The sequence below is a fragment of the Neoarius graeffei genome, chromosome 9 (assembly GCF_027579695.1).
Source record: "Neoarius graeffei isolate fNeoGra1 chromosome 9, fNeoGra1.pri, whole genome shotgun sequence".
In the NCBI taxonomy this organism is placed as follows: Eukaryota; Metazoa; Chordata; class Actinopteri; order Siluriformes; family Ariidae; genus Neoarius; species Neoarius graeffei.
This window is the reverse complement of record NC_083577.1, coordinates 94,066,454-94,084,832: the sequence shown is the minus strand read 5'-3', so window position 1 is coordinate 94,084,832 and position 18,379 is coordinate 94,066,454. Positions and strand designations below refer to the sequence as shown.

Genomic DNA, 18,379 nt, shown 5'->3' with positions numbered 1-18,379 from the left:
CAGCGCGTAAATACCAAAATCACGGTAAAAAAAAATTTACAGAGTTCATTTTCATTTACCATATGATAAGTTGGTATATCGAATATCACGACAGGCGTAGATTCCACAACTGTAGTAATCCATATTACGTCAAAAACCGTGCAACTGAGTAAAAACGACAACCATCATTATTTTAAAACAGGAAGTGACTTTTTTTTTTATTAATTTAAAAAAAATAATAAGGAAAAACACTGAATTAGAAGGGGTGTCTAAACTTCTAACTGGTACTGTGTATATATGTATTGTACTTGAATTTCTGCTATTGGACACTTAAATTTTCCATAACCTTCAACATTTTTTTTAAGTGTATTCATTTATTTTTATTTTCATTAAGCATTCTTCCTGTTCAATATATTTTTGATGAGAGTCCTTTTTGAGTATTTGTCCAGATGGAGGAATCTTTTTTAAAATGATCTTTCTCTGACATTGGTTAAATGTTTATTTGAATTGGAAAGTGTGATTGTTTTAATATTGTTTGTTGCAATGTCATCATGCGCTGAGGAAACACCATTTTTCTTTTTGTTTCGTTTTTAAACTTTTTTGTTTTAATTTTGGTAAGTATGGTTTAATGATGAAGCGCTGCAGAGTGAAATGCACATTTCCTCATTGTTTCAAAGCACACATGCATTACTGGAACTCCAGACAGTCCTGTACATTGTTGAGAGATGCAAAATAGGTGGGTTGCTGAATTTATAGCAGCTTTTTTTTTTTTAAACAATGCATCTTATAGTCATGAGTTAACTGTTTTTAAAGCTGGCGCTGTTTTAAAGGTCATGTTTACAAATATTTTGGACTACATCACACTGAATTTATACACTCACTGTAGTAATGTAAGTGCTAATTACTGTAATTATCGAGAATGAGTCCGTGTTAAATAGATTTAAAATTTTAAGTTGAATAGTGCAATTCTGTTAAGACTGTTATAGTAAAGTTGTCTCACTTTATACAGTTTGGCCTGCTCATGAGCTCTGAATCAGGAAATGAAAAGTTTTAATAAGGTGTGTTTGGTTATAATTTCCAGTAATTTGGCACTTAAGAGAGAACGCTTCTTGCAGAACCTGATGGATCAGTACAATCCTTCATTGTATCAGCAAGGCATCCATTTTGTACTACCTGACACCGAAACGTTACAGACGCACCTGTTTCCTGTTGATGTTTTAGGGCCTTGTACATAGCTGGAGATCAGTGTTTTCAGATTTCTCACCATTTTGTATCTCTTTACAATGAGAAATGACAAAAGTCTGTTTAAATAATGCTGTAATGCTGTTGGCTTTTTCATTATCTGCTGCTTTACAGAAGCAAATTTATGCTAAATGATTTGAAATAAAGATTTTAGCTTGTGAATTTCTTTAGTTTCAAGTTGCACAGTCACATTTCTTAACTATAAATGTTAAAAATTCTTAGCATCATGGTTAAACTGAATGTTAAATATTCCTTTGATCATATTGTTATATCTGCATGTAAATATTGGCTCATGCATAGTTTTAAACAAAATACCTACAGAATTGAATGTCTTAAATTGACATTGTTTTTCTTTCAGTCTAATTAATACGTTGCGTGTCATTAAAAAACAAACTTTTAAAACAAACTGAACTGCTAAATTTTATTTAACTAGAAAAAGTATACGATATGTATGATAAAATACGTATGCTATGTATAATAATTTTAAATAAAATACACTATTTTCTTATTTCTAAAAGATGGTATAGGTGAATACAAAATGTGTTCAAAATCTGAAATGAAGTTTACTATGTTGGATCAAATAAAAATGTTTCATAAGGGAAAATAGATGCATATTTGAGACAGGTTTGTTTTAAAATCAGCTATCTGCTAAACCCCATTTTCAACCTTAAGAATACAGATAAAGTATACAAAAACTATAATTATGCAAAATTTGTTGTGCACATATCTACCATTAGTGTCCGATTTAAATCTCTCACAAAAAGTTTCAGAAAATTTACAAAAATGTATTGCGTGTGTATATAATATGCAGTGCATCGTATTCTCACCATTTGTCAATTTTGATTTAAAACTGCCACAAGAACATAACTTTTTAAACATAAACCTAACCGCTAAGCCCTTGAAGTAGTATAGAATAAGCGTCATAGTTCATCAATAATGTATACATAAATTACATTACTGATAGTGTTTATCATATTCTCACAGTTTGATAAACCATTAAATCTGTTACAAGGACTACTACTATTTAAAATATTCAGTTTTTACACCAAGTGTAACATTATCAGAATTTGCAATTAAGAAAATTGTATTCTCATGATTTGATTCCAATATATTTAGATTTAGACTTTAGTCAAATTTCTTTATTACAATGTAATGAAACGGACACCACAAAGAAATATTATTATGAACGATGCAGAAAGGTAAATATATTTTCCAGGGCATTGTAGGTTATTTTTTTCTTTCATATCCTTTGTGTGATGTCATCTGTAAAACAGCAGATATGTGCTAATAATCTTCCTCGATCCTAATATTACAGTTTCTGTGTTCAAAATCCTTTCAACTGCTCAATAAACTATAAACAAGAAAAACATTTTCTGACTTTGACTCTGAATGCCAAAAGTTGGTCATTTCCGTTGATTTTTAAATGAAATTTCTCATCAACCTTTTAATTATATTTGGGATTAGGTACAAGTTCATGCATGCACAGATGTGTATATAATAGTATGTATATACCACATGTGGTTAAGTTTTGTTCCATAGCTCAAACAGGCATGATTATAATGTAATAATTATTAAGGATTTAATTTTGGTTCATACAAAATATATCCTTCTGCTCAAGAAATATTTTTATCTCTACTTTGCAGTACACGAAATACAGAATATCAGATGATGGTATTTTCCTCGATATTCAGTTGACCTCCACAGAACTTGACATGACCAAATTTTCTTTTATCTTTTTAAGTCTTAACGCATCAAAATTTGTATCGCTATACTTTCAGCATTAATTAAACTCAATCCAGAGGCATGTGGGTGAAATTGCCATTTTTCATATCAAACAGCATGGCATTCAGACTCATTGTTCATTAAAATTCCCCTTTTAAATTAGAACCAAAACATTATTTCTGATGTTGAGGCCATGATGAAATGTGCACACTGCAGTTGCTTGACAGGATTTATTAAGATTTGTTTGTAATTTCTGTATGACTATATTTTAGTAGTACTAATAGGGTTGCTGCAGGTTTAGGCAGAACTGAAGATTGTTGTATGTTTTCCTGTGGCAGGTTAGAACCTTCAGAATCACCCAAGTCAGGGAGTACCTCAGGTCTAGAATAAATGTAGAGCACCAAGTAGGAACTGGAGGAAAGAAGGGCTCTTTTTTAATTATTATTATTATTATTATTATTATTATTATTATTAATTACATTTGTAGTTTGGTTGGTCTAATCAAATTTACAGCAATTTTATAAACTGATGTATTAAATTCTAAAATCAAATTAATTTCATTATTGTACAATATAAATAATATTTAAGTCAGTATTTTAACAAATTTGAGCCCCACAACTTGGACAGAGGAATGTCAAGGCATAAAACTAGACAAGAGATAAACTTTCTGTATATAAACAGACCACGCTTGTTCTCAAATACCCACAGCAATATAGAAATATTCTGAATTATAAAGAAAATTTGAGGAAATTACATTCAGATATCTAGATTAACCTCTGACTACTAATTGCATTTCAATTTAATGTTCTTTTGGTGAATTTGAAATGGGGGGGGGGGGGGGGGGGATTAAATGGTGTTTTATTTAAAATATTCCTAAAAATGAGGTGAGGGAATATTCTGCATGCAACATCTAAATAAATACATACATACATACACTTTTATGATAACTACTTCAGAACCATGTTCATTTGAATTGTTGTATACTAGCTTTAACAATCTTAAAATATCCTTTAAAAATTGTAGTGTGACCAAAGTAAAAATAAACATTTTATTTGTTCAAGTAGATGCCTTTAGTAAAGGCCATAGGTGTTCCTTTTTTTTTTCAAGCATAAATCTAAAATGAATGAGAAATTTAAAAAATAGACTAAAATAAAATTGAGTAATTTGTAGAAATAACCTGTGGTTTTCATAACTGGATATTTAATCTGTGCAAAGGCTGGAACGATAAAGATTTGGTGAAATTAAGTCAAATTTTGAATTTTTTGAAGAAAACATTCATCAAAAAAAAAAAAAGTTGTCTTTCATGTCTGTGGTTGAATTTTCTGCATGAACTTGAGATGCTGAGCCTCTGAAGAGGTGAAGACATGAACCATTCATTGGAAAACCCTGATCTGAAGAACAGCACGTGTGCAGATATTTCAGTGTTTCTAATGCTAAATCTTTTGATTCCATTGCATCTTAATATTCATCTTTGTGGTTACTTGTTCTGCACTTGCATCCACCTTACTCCTGGAAAAATGTCCATCTACACAAACAGTTGAATGTTTACAATAACTAAAAATCTCTCACTGTAAAGAAATGATGAAACCCATTATCTGTTGTTCTTTATATTCCTTTCTAATTCAGACTTTGTTCAGTTAATGAGGACAAAACAAAGACATCCTCACGCTCTGGAATAATGATGGTCATTCCACAAGTGAACTTATTTATTCTCAGACTTCTTACTCTTCGAAGGTTGATTGGTACAACACGCTTCTCTTTGATTTGCTGAAGTATGAACTTCTAAATTTCAGAGTGCTCTTAATGTCACTGCTCGGCTTCCGACTTATTCACGTAAACTTGACGGTGTCCGTCCAGTACTTCAGCGGCTTCATTGGTTACCAGCAGAGAAACGCATCCACTTCAGGATTCTACTTCTGGCCTTCGGAGGGTTGTGTGGTCTTGCGCCTGGTTATATCAGGGATGCTCTACAGCTCTATGTCCCCACAAGAACATTTAGCTCTTCAGCTCCTGTTCTTTTAAAGCCGGTGGAATCCCACCTCAAGACATTCGGTTATCGTTCTTTTGCTGTAGCTGTGCTTCACCTCTGGAACATGTTGCCCACAGACATTAGAGCTTGTGATTCACTCTCTTTTCAAGTCAAAACTTAAGGTTCATCTCTTTAGAATGTCATATTAGTATCTTTTATTGTCCATTCATCTGTATTTACATATTGTATATGTAGCGCTCAGAACTCTTTTGCTATGAGTGCTTTATTGGGGGGGGGGGGTTGCTCAGAATTTACAGAAAAATGCTGGCTGCTCTCCACATTCTTTAAAGCAGAAACATCAGCAAATATTTCAGAAACTCATCCTTTCCTATGAAGGAAAAAAAGAATGGGAAGGTTTTGTTCTTCATGGTTGATTTTGAAAAATGCGTCAACTTCAAACTTTGTATTTTTTGACACATTAATCCAGCGTTCCCCTCCAGCTTCAACAACTTCTGATTTCTGGATTTTATCATCAAAGGATGATTTCTTGCATTGGTTCATTTACAGTTTTATATAAATGCTTCCTGATAGCTGTGTCTAAATTTGAACTGCCAGACCTTTTGCAAAGAAAAATTAAATATCCAGTTGCATCTGACATATTACAAATCCAAAAAACAAATGAAAATAAGAAGTGAAATTTTAAGTTGTACAGTTTTAAAAAATTACTTAGGGTTTTTAACAATCATATGTTGAACTTGTGTATTTGTGAGTTTTCAATAATAATAATAATAATGCAATTTAATATAAATGTAAAGGCACAATTTTTGAAATTTTAAATAAAATTGTGCTCTTTTTAATTTATTTCTATGAGTCCTTAATCCTCCATGTAAAACAGTTTAGAAATGTTTTAGTGAAAGCATTAGGGGTAAAGAATAACCTCAGAACTGTACATTGCCTTAACTCTCATTTAACCTGCCTTCTTTATATTTAATTTTTATTTTTGATGACTTGCGTAGAGGTTCATTTTTTTTTGTTTATTTAAAAAATTTAAAAAATGTCATCTGCAGACTTATTTTTCATGATTAATGATTTTTAAAATAATAAAAAAATGTTTTGTTAATCTTGTCACTTTTATATTTAGGAAAGTGACACAATTACAGCAAAATCCTGCAGGTTGAACGAATTTCATATTGTTAACTGTTGCCAAAAAAAAGAAAAGAAGAAAAAAGTTTAGAGAAAATCTACTCGTCTCAATGTTTTTACAGCCATTGAATTCGAAATGACTTGACTTTTTCAAGTAATCCTAGAAAAGGGGGAGAGCATTCCAAATAGACACTGCTGACTCACTCCAAGTTCCCTCAGCGAAACTGCACTGTTGTGGCATTAGGAGTGTTCTCACTATCGCTCCCTTCAGTATCTACACTCTGGCAAACTGTTGAGGTATTTCTTGCGGTGATTGGTTTTACTGATAGGAAGTTTTTTGTACATAGACAAGTTTCAAAAGACAAGACCTTATGAATTTAGATGTAGTTTGTTTCTTAGTCCTGCATGCTTTGCTAAATTTATGCCCTTAAATCAAAGCTGTGTTTGTTTGTTTTTCTTTGTATTTTTTTCTGTAAACTAACCATAGGACCTTTTATGTATAGAACAGGTCTAATCAGTTCGCCTTTTCACGTTCCAGAATAAAAAGCATGGTGTAAAAGATGCCGTTAGGTCTAAGATGTCTTAGGCTAAGACAATAACGGCAGGCAGCTTCTCTGAGTAGTGAAGCAAAATATTTCAGAAGAGAAGAAGGGAAATAAAACGAATGCATCCATCATCCAAGTTCATTACAGTTCTATAAATTGAGTGTATTGTAATTACTAAATTGAATTTCATGAACATTGCAGCTTGGTGGGTCTCATAATTCTAGAGTATGAACTATTTTTGTTGTTTTTATAGCAGTTGAAAATGTTCATTTGCTGTAAAAACAAACTAAAACCAATATTATGTCTTCCTAGCTACATTTACAAAATGGAAATCCCCCAGAAATTAGTATAAAGATTACTACTACATTCCCCAAAGCTGAACGTTCTAAAACATCTCACGTAAATAATACATTTAAATTCAATTAGGTATTTAATTTCTAGCATGTAGACCTAGCTAAATAGAAAGATGGACATGATTTTAAAATAATTACTTGAATTAATTGACGATATACCATTGTAATTATTTTTAAAAAATTAGTTTTTAGTGTTGTAATATAATAGTAATAATAGTTTTACTAACTAGAATTGTGCTCAAAAGTTCCCATATATAGATTTATTTCTGTATACATCTCTCTGCTGTCCTGTATTTTATTTCAATCTATTTATTTATTTAGATACACAGATAAAGACACGACACTTATTTAATCAGCGTTATTGTTTATGATGTAGATATTTCAAATTTAGTCAAACGGCTAGTTTTCATCTGCTGTCCCTGGGCAAGCAATAATTTTAATATTATTACGACAAATATTAAGAAAAACATAGATTAAAAAATAGATTTTTCCTGCTCTAACACACCATAACTAACTTACAGACTAATAGCCAGATCTTTCCTGGGTTGGGGTAGACATAAACAGGTCAATTATACATTTTATATACATCTATAAAAATAATTTTCCATATAATATAGCAGCACATTGAGCTTAAATTCAGTAACTCTCGAGACAAATCTGTTACATAAAGAAAAATCAGAGCTTCAGACTTTCCTAAAGTAGACATTAAAGGGCTTAGGTTTTAACATGCTATGTAATGAGTGTAGGTTAGTGATGTGTTAGATTTTGGTACAATTAACAAAGTATGAATTGTTCTGTCTATTTTATAGGATTTGGCCTGTGTAAGGTAAATCATAGTTGTACATACGGTGATATAACAACCATTATGTAATATAGTAATTTGGGTCATGTACAGAAAATGTGATAGTTTTGACAGCTTTATTTTAAAAAATCCAAGCTGTGAATTTCAAATTTTTATGGTTTTATTAAAGTAATGTCAGCAAGATTCCTTAGATTAATTGTAAACGCAGGATAAAAAGTAAATTGCATCTATGAATCATATGAAGGACATAGTTCCACAGACTAAAGGGACAAACTGACGTAAAGCCCTACTTTTGATTTCGTAAGCATTTGTTTGCTTGATGTGGCTATTTTGATGTTGGCTCAAAGTTGCCATTTTGTATGTTTGATTGTTTACATGAATTGCATTAAAATATGTTCTAAATTAGTCCTGCAGATTCAAATCATGCACAAAAATTAAAAACATGTTTTCAGTATCTGGGTTTGAATTAAAGCTATTTTAACAAATCATTAGCACAGGTACTTCAATCTAGCTAAAGGTGACCAACTTGAAACAAACATTTTCCAGTAAAAGATGACAGGAATCTGAGAAACATTTGATCAAGTCAAGCAGAATGTGTGGAAAGGAAGCAGTTTTGTGACAATTTGATGTACAAACTTTCAAAATACACATTTGCATGTGCAAGATGTGACCGTATACTTAGGTTTATGTAGCTGTAAAAATGTTTCAGCCAGATAACTTTATGAATTTGTATGAAATCGATGTAAAAGAGAATTGCTTTGTTAATATGGATAACCGGCATAATTGCTAAAATAATGGCTTTAAATAAACCCTCTTTAAATGCTGTTTGAAGATTCAGATTTTATTTATTTTGGAAAAAGAATAAATTGCTAAGATTGCATTAAATAGCTCACTACTAAAACAAGAGTATGTTTGAAATATAAGGCTGTTTAAGTTGGAAACAAATATTTATAAACCAAAAACTGACTAACTTTTTTTTATTGGTTAAAAAAACAACTTGAGAATAAAATTTAAAAAGAAAAGTCAGAATGAATTCTGTGTGATTTTAAGTTAATCACCACTGATTACGTAACATTAAAAAAAAATTATATATATATATATATATATATATATATATATATATATATATATATATAAAACAGACAAACAAAAACATCAATACTTGCCTGATATTTACTGAGCATACTTCTCAGATAGAGGATGTTTCAATGTACAAGATTTATGATTTAACTAAAACACAACCTACATTTAATTACTTAGAATTTTTCAAATAATGTTCTGTATTATTGTATGTTATTTAATAGTGTATTACATGCTAATCATCATTGTAACAGTTATGACTCAATTATTTTGTTCATAGATTCAAAATTAGTATATAATGATTGTGTATTACTTTGACATTTTCTTAGTTGAAAAAGCAAAAACTAACGCATAAATTCTTTCAAGTTACTGAGTTTACAGTTTAAAAAGTTAAACGTAACAGTTGAACTCATCTTGCACAGCACATGTTGAGTTTTAACAAGGGAAAAAAAAAATCAGCCTAATTTTTTTTCTTTATGCAAATTTATTTTTACCAAATCCTCAGATTTTTCACATCAATGAATCTGCCTTTAAAATGAAACCCACCTTGCTAAATTTTACACCTTTTAAAGTAAAGTTACTGGTTGTTGTGATTCTCCTGTTTGATTGCAGAACTGTGTGGATGTATTCGTTTTTTTTTTGTTTGTTTTTTTCTTTTTCTTTCCCCTCTTCAGATGTGTTAGGGATTGAGTGGGGAAAGTCTAATCAAGTGAACAATGTATGACGTTTTAATTTCCAATCAAAATGCCAATGTTTTGTTAGATACTTAATTTGATGTGTGTGTGTGTGAGAGAGATGTGGTTTTAGATAGTCAGATATTTTAAAGAAAGATGAAAAAGATGTATTTGCATAAATAAATTCATGAATGAGCAAACATTTTCGAAATGTGGCTTTGATAAATATCAGTTAATGAATTGGTGCTGAATGGTTGCGCTTCACAAACAGGAACATATTTCATAAAGCTGGGCTTTTGTAAGTGATCTTAAATAATTTGTCGTTTTATTATGTCTTGTTTATTAAAACAAGTTTCTTGGTTTAGGATACAGAGACTTTCACCTTCTCCCTGTTAAAATGCCAAAGTCTTGACACGTAGGTGTTAGAACAATGACTCTCTTGTTCCTCTCAGACAAAAACACAATAATGTGCAACTCTTGAACAAGAAGTGCTATACAGTGGAAGGGTTACACGTCCCATCCAATCTGTTATTTTTCTGAAGTCATTACATTGATTTATGAATACTTTTGAGAGAGAAAAAATATCTGGACATGCATTTAATTCTGTAATCAGAGTAGTATAGAATAGTTTGTCAGATTTGAACATGTACATTTATATAGTGCCTCCAGAAAGTACTAACCCCATTTCTAGAAAAGTTGGGATATTTTCCAAAATGCAGTAAAAACAAAAATCTGTCATTTGTTAATTCATGTGAACCAGGGGCGATTCTAGCATCAGATCTTTGGGGGTGCTTAGCCCCCAGAGCTGACAGAGGCACCTGGCTTGAACGACAGTGTTTCCACGTTTATTCCGCATTTAGACTAGACTTAACTAGACAAGAAGACTAGACTAGACAAGACGAGACTTATGCAATGTTTTAACAGAAGCTGACCCAATAAACTATGATATCTACACATTTACAACCACTGACACAAATATTTACGTTATATTTTTAACTAAACAAGACCTACTACTGCATTTGTAATGTTGGAGCTATTCATTTTGAACAGTGGTAATTGTTAATGTGGTATTGTGTAATAATAGTGTGTATTATTATGATTTTACATTAGTAAACGCTATGTTACATTAAATAAAATTGACTAACACACGGTGGTCTAGCACCATAGCACTTGTACAGCTCTGCACAAAAGTATCTCGATATGGATGATAAATGTCGTTTTTATCATTCTATTCATAGACCAGGGAACATCAATATTGCATTATGCATATTATTGTGTTGTGTTTAACAATTGTAACTCCAGTCCGTACCTTCACATCTCGCTATGCCAGTAATACTCAGGTGCTACTTCGAGTTCCTCATCGGCGTGGAATCCAGTTAAAAAAACCACCATGTCGTAGCAAGCACTCGCGCGGACAGGCAACCCAATCAGAGGGGACGCAAGGAGGAGAGGGATTTTACTGGTCATAGAACTATCACCTAACAGGTGAATTCAAGAACACACACACACACCCGCGCACACATTCATTGCGCAGTGCGCAAGGGCACTTATTTCTGAAAATTACGTCCAAAAGCAGTGTTTTTGAGGGTGCTGAGCTAGGGGGTGCTGAGCTCGTTTTTGGGGGTGCTTGAGCACCCCCCAAAATAGGCTAAACACGCCCCTGACGTGAACCTGTATTTCATTGACAAAAGTACAAAGAAAAGATTTTCAATAGTTTTACTGACCAACTTAATTGTATTTTGTAAATATAAATGAAGTTAGTATTTGATGCCTGCAACACACTCAAAAGAAAGTTGGGACAGAGGCATTATTACCGTTGTATTACATCACCTTTCCTTCAATAACACTTTTTAATTGTATGGGATCTGAGGATACTAATTATTGCAGTTTTGCAATTGGAATTTTTGTCCGTTTTTGTTCAATACAAGACTTCAGCTGTTCAGCAGTCCGTGGTCACCGTTGTCTGATTCTTCTCAATAGGAGACAGATCTGGACTGGCAGCAGGCCAGTCAAACACATGCACTGTATGAAGCCATGCTGTTGTAGCCCATGCAGAATAAGGCGTGGCTAACCCTAACCCTGCTCAAATAAGAATGGACTTCCCAGGAAGAGACATTGCCTTGATGAATATGTCTCTCTAAAATCCCAATATACTCCCCAATATATCAATGGTACCTTCACACACATGCACCTCCCCCATGCCGTGGGCACTGATCCCCCCCCCCCACACACACACACACACCATCACAGATGCTGCTTTTACGCCTTTCTCTGGTAACAAACTGAATGGTCGTGTTCACCTTTGGCACCGAGAATTCGATGCTCGGTTTTCCTGAAAACAAGCTGAAATGTGACTCATCTGACCACAGCACCCGTTTCCACTGTCCTTCGGTCCATCTGAGATGAGGAGTTCAGGCCCAGAGAAATCAGCGGTGTTTCTTTATAGAATTGATGAATGGCTTCCTCCTTGTGTAATACAGTTTTAGGTTGCGTTTCTGGATGCAGCAGTGGACTGTGTTAAGTAACGACGGTTTTCTGAAGTCCTCCCAAGCCCATGTGGCTGTATTCGTCACATTAGCCTGATGATTTCTCAGGCAGTGCCATCCGAAGGTCACGCCCATTCAACAGTGGTTTCCGATCTCGCCCTTTACACACTGAGGTGTTTCCGAATTCCCTGAATTAGAGGTCTGCGCGGAACAGAATTTTCAGTCGCGCTCCCGCAAAGAATTATGATTTTCAGTCCCGCTCCCGCCCGCCATACTTTATCCCGCTCCCGCCCGCAAATCCCGCATGATGCAGACGTTCGCGTTATTTCTCATGAAAGTTCTTGTCATTGGCTTGGGGAATTAAACATGCTGAGCTTAGCTGAGCTCTCCACTGACTGATCCTTCATTTATTGTAAGTTTATTGTTTAGACTCTGACATTCTGCTGACACATTCCAAGTTGAGCGCTGCATGCGCTCATGATTGACAGCTCTCGCTGTGATTGACAGCTCTCGCTTTGCGCACTCGCACTCCCACTTCCGAGTCTGTGGCGTTATGATTCCAACCGCGATTTCATTCTCCTCTCATATGAAGTGCTGCGCAACCACAACCAGCTCCTCATATTATACACTGTCTATTCCTAGCTTTAAATTGAACAATCTGTGCGATACACAGTCCTTTTTAATACTAGTTAATACTTTTTAATACTTAGGACTAATACTCTTGACTTTTTAACGGTAAATGTACCTCTTTTTAAAGCAGCACTTACTTCTGAAGCACTGTGAGCTTCACTAGAGGAGCTCTGCTCTTCTGCCATGATCGGAGATCTCAAACATGGAAGAGCGGAAAGGAATCGGAAACGTACGCGAGATTAGACCACATCCGCAAATTTAGGCATCTTAAAATGTTTTTATTTATGCCAAATAAAATATCCAGCACACATTATATATGATAGACATAAATTAATAATTTATAAATTTTATTTTAAACACGTTTTTAGTTAGCGGGACTGCAGCTTATCACCTCTCCCGCCCGCGCCCACATTGTGCACTCCCCCTCGCGCCCGCAATGAGCTTTCAAAATTTGTCCCGCGCCGCACTGCTTTGCGTCGGGTCCCGCGGGAGTGCAGGGCTCTACCCTGAATCTTTTCACAACATTATGTACTGTAGAGTTTGAAAGACCTAAAATCTTGCATTGAAAAATGTTCTTTTTGAATTGATGAACAGTTCTCTCACGAATTTTGGCACAAAGCAGTGAGCCACGTCCCATCCTTACTTGCAAAGACTGAGCCTTTGGTGCTGCTCCTTTTAAACCCAATTTATTTGACCAAGTAACCTGCTTATTGTGGAATCTTCCAGAATTGTGTTACTTGGGTTATGGTTACCCTAAAATCCTATAAACTTTTCAGTCTCATTTTTGCTTCTGTCCCAACTTTTTTTTTGAGTTTCTTGCAGGAATCAAATTCTAATTTAGTTTATATTTACAAAATACAATTAAGTTGGTCAGTAAAATTATTGAAAATCTTTTCTTTGTACTTTTACATTACATTACAGGCATTTAACAGATGCTGTCATCCAGAGTGACACACCATACCCAGAGCAGCCTGGGGAGCAGTTGGGGTCAGGTGCTCAAGGGCACTTCAGCCATTCCTACTGGTCCAGGGATCAAACCAGCAACCTTTTGGTTCCAAAGCTGCTTCTCTACCCATTAGGCCATGCCTTTCCCTTTGTTTGTCAGTTAAATAAAGGTTCATGTGAATTAACAAATCAGATTTTTGATTTGATTGCATTTTAGAAAATATACCAAATTTTCTGGAAATGGGGTTTGTAGAAAATCGTATGGCACAACACAGAGACTACCAAGATCAGGTCAAGCCAAGTGCTCAGTCAAGAAAGACAATTATCAGAGAAGTGTCCAAGAGTCCAGCTGAAGGAATTATAGAGACCAATAGAGGAGTTACAGGAGAGCAGCCAGAAGGAAGCCACTTCTCTTAGTATCTTACACCTGATGCTACAAAGACTGTCATCCATGCGCTAGTTACCTCAAAGCTTGATTACTGCAATGCTCTGTTGTATGGCCGTCTAATTAAGAAGCTGCTGCACATCCAGAATACTGCTGCACGTTTTGTCTCGTTATCTTCCAAGTTTGATTATGTAACGCCAATCCTTAAGGAGCTTCACCGGCTCCCTGTGGACTATCGTGCAAATTTTAAAATTCTGATCCTGACCTAAAAGACACTTCATGACATGGCTCCTAACTACTTCAAGAATCTAATTACTCCTTACAAGCCATCACATCCCCTCCGTTCCTCCAGTAGTAATCTCTTAAAGAAACCTTCCTTCAGTCTCAAGATCTATGGAAGTCATGCATTTTATATTGCTGCTGCTGAACTGTGGAACAACTTACCAGAAGACATCAAGGACTAAACAAAAATGATGAAGACATCGACTACTTTAAACAAAAACTCGAGACACATTTGTTTAATCAGGCCTTTGAATTGTAACTTGTCTCCAGCGCTACTGAACTCATGGAAATGTCGCTTTATAAGTCAATCATCATCATCATACTTCTGATTGACGACAGCGTTTAGAAAAAGATTTTGTGATGGAATCATCAGGTCAAAAGCCAAAGCATGTTTGGTGCAAACCAAATGCAGCCCAACACAGAGGTAACACCATTAAGCAGCACAACTTTATTCATCACACACTTGTGAAATTTCCTCTCTGCATTTAACCCATCTGAAGCAGTGGACACACACACACACACCCAGAGCAGTGGGCAGCCATGCTAACAGCGCCCGGGGAGCAGTTGGGTGGGAGTTAGGTACCTCACTCAAGGGCACCTCAGCCCAAGGCCGTCCCATATTAACCTAACCTGCATGTCTTTGGACTGTGGGGGAAACCGGAGTACCCGGAGGAAACCCACGCAGACACGGGGAGAACATGCAAACTCCACATAGAAAGACCCTCGCCGGCCGCTGGGTTCGAACCCAGAACCTTCTTGCTGTGAGGCGACTGTGCGAACCACTACACCACCGCAATGCCCAATTCCTGTGATGAAGCACGGTAGTGGTAGCATCATGCTCTGGGGTTTTCAGCAGGAAGAACTGGAAATCTGGTTACCATCACATGCAACATTGATGGAGCCAAATATAAGCAAAGCCAGACATCTGCAATTCAGGTGAAAATGAATGTTGAAACAGGGCATGAGTCAAAGCTCAGACTTAAATCCAGTTGAAAGTCTGTGGCATGACCTGAAAATTGCTGTCCATCAATGTTCTAATTTGAGAGAGTTGGAGAATATTTGCGTTGTGAAATGGAATAAAATGCAAAGCTCAGAAACGCATCTGAGACGACTCGCATCTGTAATCGCTGCAAAGGACACTTCAAGTCAAGTTTATTTGTACAGCGCTTTTAACAATAAACATTGTCGCAAAGCAGCTTTACAGAATTTGAACGACTTAAAACATGAGCTAATTTTGTCCCTAATCTATCCCCAATGAGCACTTCACACCCAGGAGGTGAATACTTATCAATTAAACAGTTTATATATTTTCAGTTTTCAAATAATTCTGAGGACATCTCAATACTTTATTTAATTTTTATTTAATTTCTGCAGTGTCATTTCAAATTGAGCAAAAAAAAAAAAAATCCTGCTATCTTTAAATTTGATTTGGGGTGTGTGTGTGTTTAAAACTTTCTGGAGGCACTGTATATTGATTAATAATGAGCTTTGGGTCATTTATTTCAAAAAGTAATATTTTTTTATTAACTTCATAAGGTTCTCAAGTAAGGTTATAAGAAAATATAAGAATAGGAATTCTATAATAAATAAATCAGTGGATTAAATGTAATATTTAGTTCACTGGTGTACCTTTTTTTTTTTTTTAATTGTTGAATAAGCTAAATTTGTAGAAAGGTCTGTGATGCGTAACCGTGTCAGCGAGCCATTGGGGAGTTAACCAGGAGTCACTGAATGTTGGGGTAAGTGCAGAAACTGTACAGTTTGTTCATCCATGTGTTTTAGTTTGTTCCATGACTGTGACAGATAATGAATTTAGTTTAATGTACAAGCCTGAGTCATGTATACTCTCAGATCCTTCTTCCAGACATGTCTCATTGTTTCTGTGAGGGGGGGAAATCCTATAATGAGTCATTATTTTACTTGTACATCTTGTTTTCACTGTAACGTTTCTTCTCTCGTCATTTGTTACTTGTTATTTTTCTGAAGTTTTCCTTAAAGTTTCTTCTGATTCTTCAGAAACTCTTGATGAGCGTATTATTATCCTTTATCTTGGAAGTAAAAAGATCAGCATCCCTTTACTTTGTATCTATTCATGGATATTTTTTTTCATGGATTCATTTATTGAGAGAGTTCTGAGAAGAAAACTTGAAGATACAGCTTCCTTTTCCTGTGTTCCTCGATTCCTCCTTGAAGCCCCTACGTCCACACTAGCAAGCAGCAAAGCGACAAGCCTTTATTTTGTACACACGTGCAACACGTGCACAATCTCAGCAATAAATCAACACGCGAGTTGAGATTTTCTTAACTGTATGCAAATTAGTCAATACGCTGTGAAAAAGTCCAGACGACTGTCTGGAATGATTCCTCAGAACGCAGCTCGTGATCCAACGTTTCTTCAGTTCCATGCTCACAACTTTAGTTCCTACGTGCAGTTCATTCCAGTGTGCTGTTTTACGCAGAAGAAAACGTTCAACTGTGGTTCAGTCTTATCCTCTCATATACAGCCCCTCTCTCATTAAATGTGTACAGAGACATTACAAAGAAGCTTAGAAGGTGAGTGTATGTAGCTAGTACAGTTTACTATTAGCTAATATGAAGCCTGACATGTAGCATGTAAATCAAACAACCAGTTTTTCTATTTGTGTTTAAGTAATGAATGCTGGTTTACAAAGAAAACTTTAACGAAGGGACTCCATTCAAGCCTTCAGAAGAAATTCATATGCAGCATTTGTCTGCATCTTTGCTCAAAACCCATCACAGCAATCCACCTTGTCCTTTACCCTTCTTTATTTCTCTTCTTGGACACCATTTTTGAAGGCACGGTCATTGTTCTGAAGTTCATAATCTGTGTTTACAGAATGGATAACAATTAAAACTGCTGATTTTCACTGGATTCATGTTTAGCCCTGTACTTTGAGAGGATAAATGAAGGGTACACTCCTTGTCCTTTCCTTGTGCATCTTTCACCTGGAAATGTTGATACAATGCACCTTTATAAAACCTTTAGAGGTACACCAAACATATATGCATCTGTAAAAGATGTTTATTGTTACACACAACTGTTATTGCCTCATGGTTGAATGTTTAATAACTCGATCCTCTGCTTCAGCCCTTCCTCAATTCTACTGTATACATGGTTTCAGGCTTGTTATGAAGATCTGTTGCAGTCAAAACTCTTTTTGTTCAAAATTTTCTTCAGTACATATTTAAAAACAACTTAGGCAGACAGGATCTGTGTGTATTTGTGTGTGTGTGTATGTATGTATGTATGTGTGAGTATGATTGAGACATGTGTACGGTAGATCAGGAGCGCTAACATGTGAATTTTATCGTTGCGCAGCTTGAGGAACGCTAGCGGACTGACCGGAGCTGATCTAGCCCACGCCCAGGGCTTCCAAGAGTGCGCTCAACTGCTGTCCAACGCCCAGAATCAGCAGCAGCTCAGCCAGTTTAACGGCTTCTCCACCAGTCCCTCTGTGGAGCAGACGCGCGGCTTCTTTAACAGCGTACCCAGTAGAAAGCGGTCGCTCGAGCGCATCGAGTCCAGTCAGTTTAAAAAGGCCCGAACCAGCGGTAGGTCTGAGGAGCATCATGACATGTATATATGTGGCGGTCTGGGAAAACCTCTCACGTGGTCAAAGTTGGACTTCTTTTAATGAATTGAAAAATGTGACAAATCATGTAAAGATTTCATTTAAATCTCTGGAAATCTACTTCTAGGAAAACAGCTTTATGGCCAGATTGTAAAGATTTATAGATTTAAAACAGGAAAAGAGTTCATGCTTACATCAGTGGAGAAATAATTCTTCCGCTTCTGTTCTTTCGGCTAAATGGTTTTATTTGGTCGTTTAAACATTTTTAAATGTTGTGTTCTGTTGTCTGTACAAAGCATCTGACTGCTCTGTTTTGATGACGACGAGACGGCGGACATTTTGAGAGCCACTGTCTGATTACAGGCAAAACTAATGAGGCTCGTATCTGCTTCACTACAGTGTCTGACTCTCCAGCAGCTTCATCACATTGTGAGGAAATCGCACCTCGTGTGGCCCTGAAATCAGAATGTGTGTTTCAGAGCCGTTTTATTACCAGCATCCAAGACGATACCGTATCTACGTTACTCCTGGAGATATTTTCATGTGATA

General features: G+C 35.4%; 1 protein-coding gene across 1 annotated transcript in view; it reads left to right on the top strand.

Annotated features, from left to right (window-relative positions):
• Window positions 1–18,379, top strand: part of LOC132892097 (ankyrin repeat domain-containing protein 10-like) — a 44,871-nt gene that overhangs the window by 24,080 nt on the left and 2,412 nt on the right. The window contains 1 exon segment of the mRNA XM_060930492.1: window positions 17,578–17,810. Coding sequence (XP_060786475.1) covers window positions 17,578–17,810 — 233 coding nt within the window.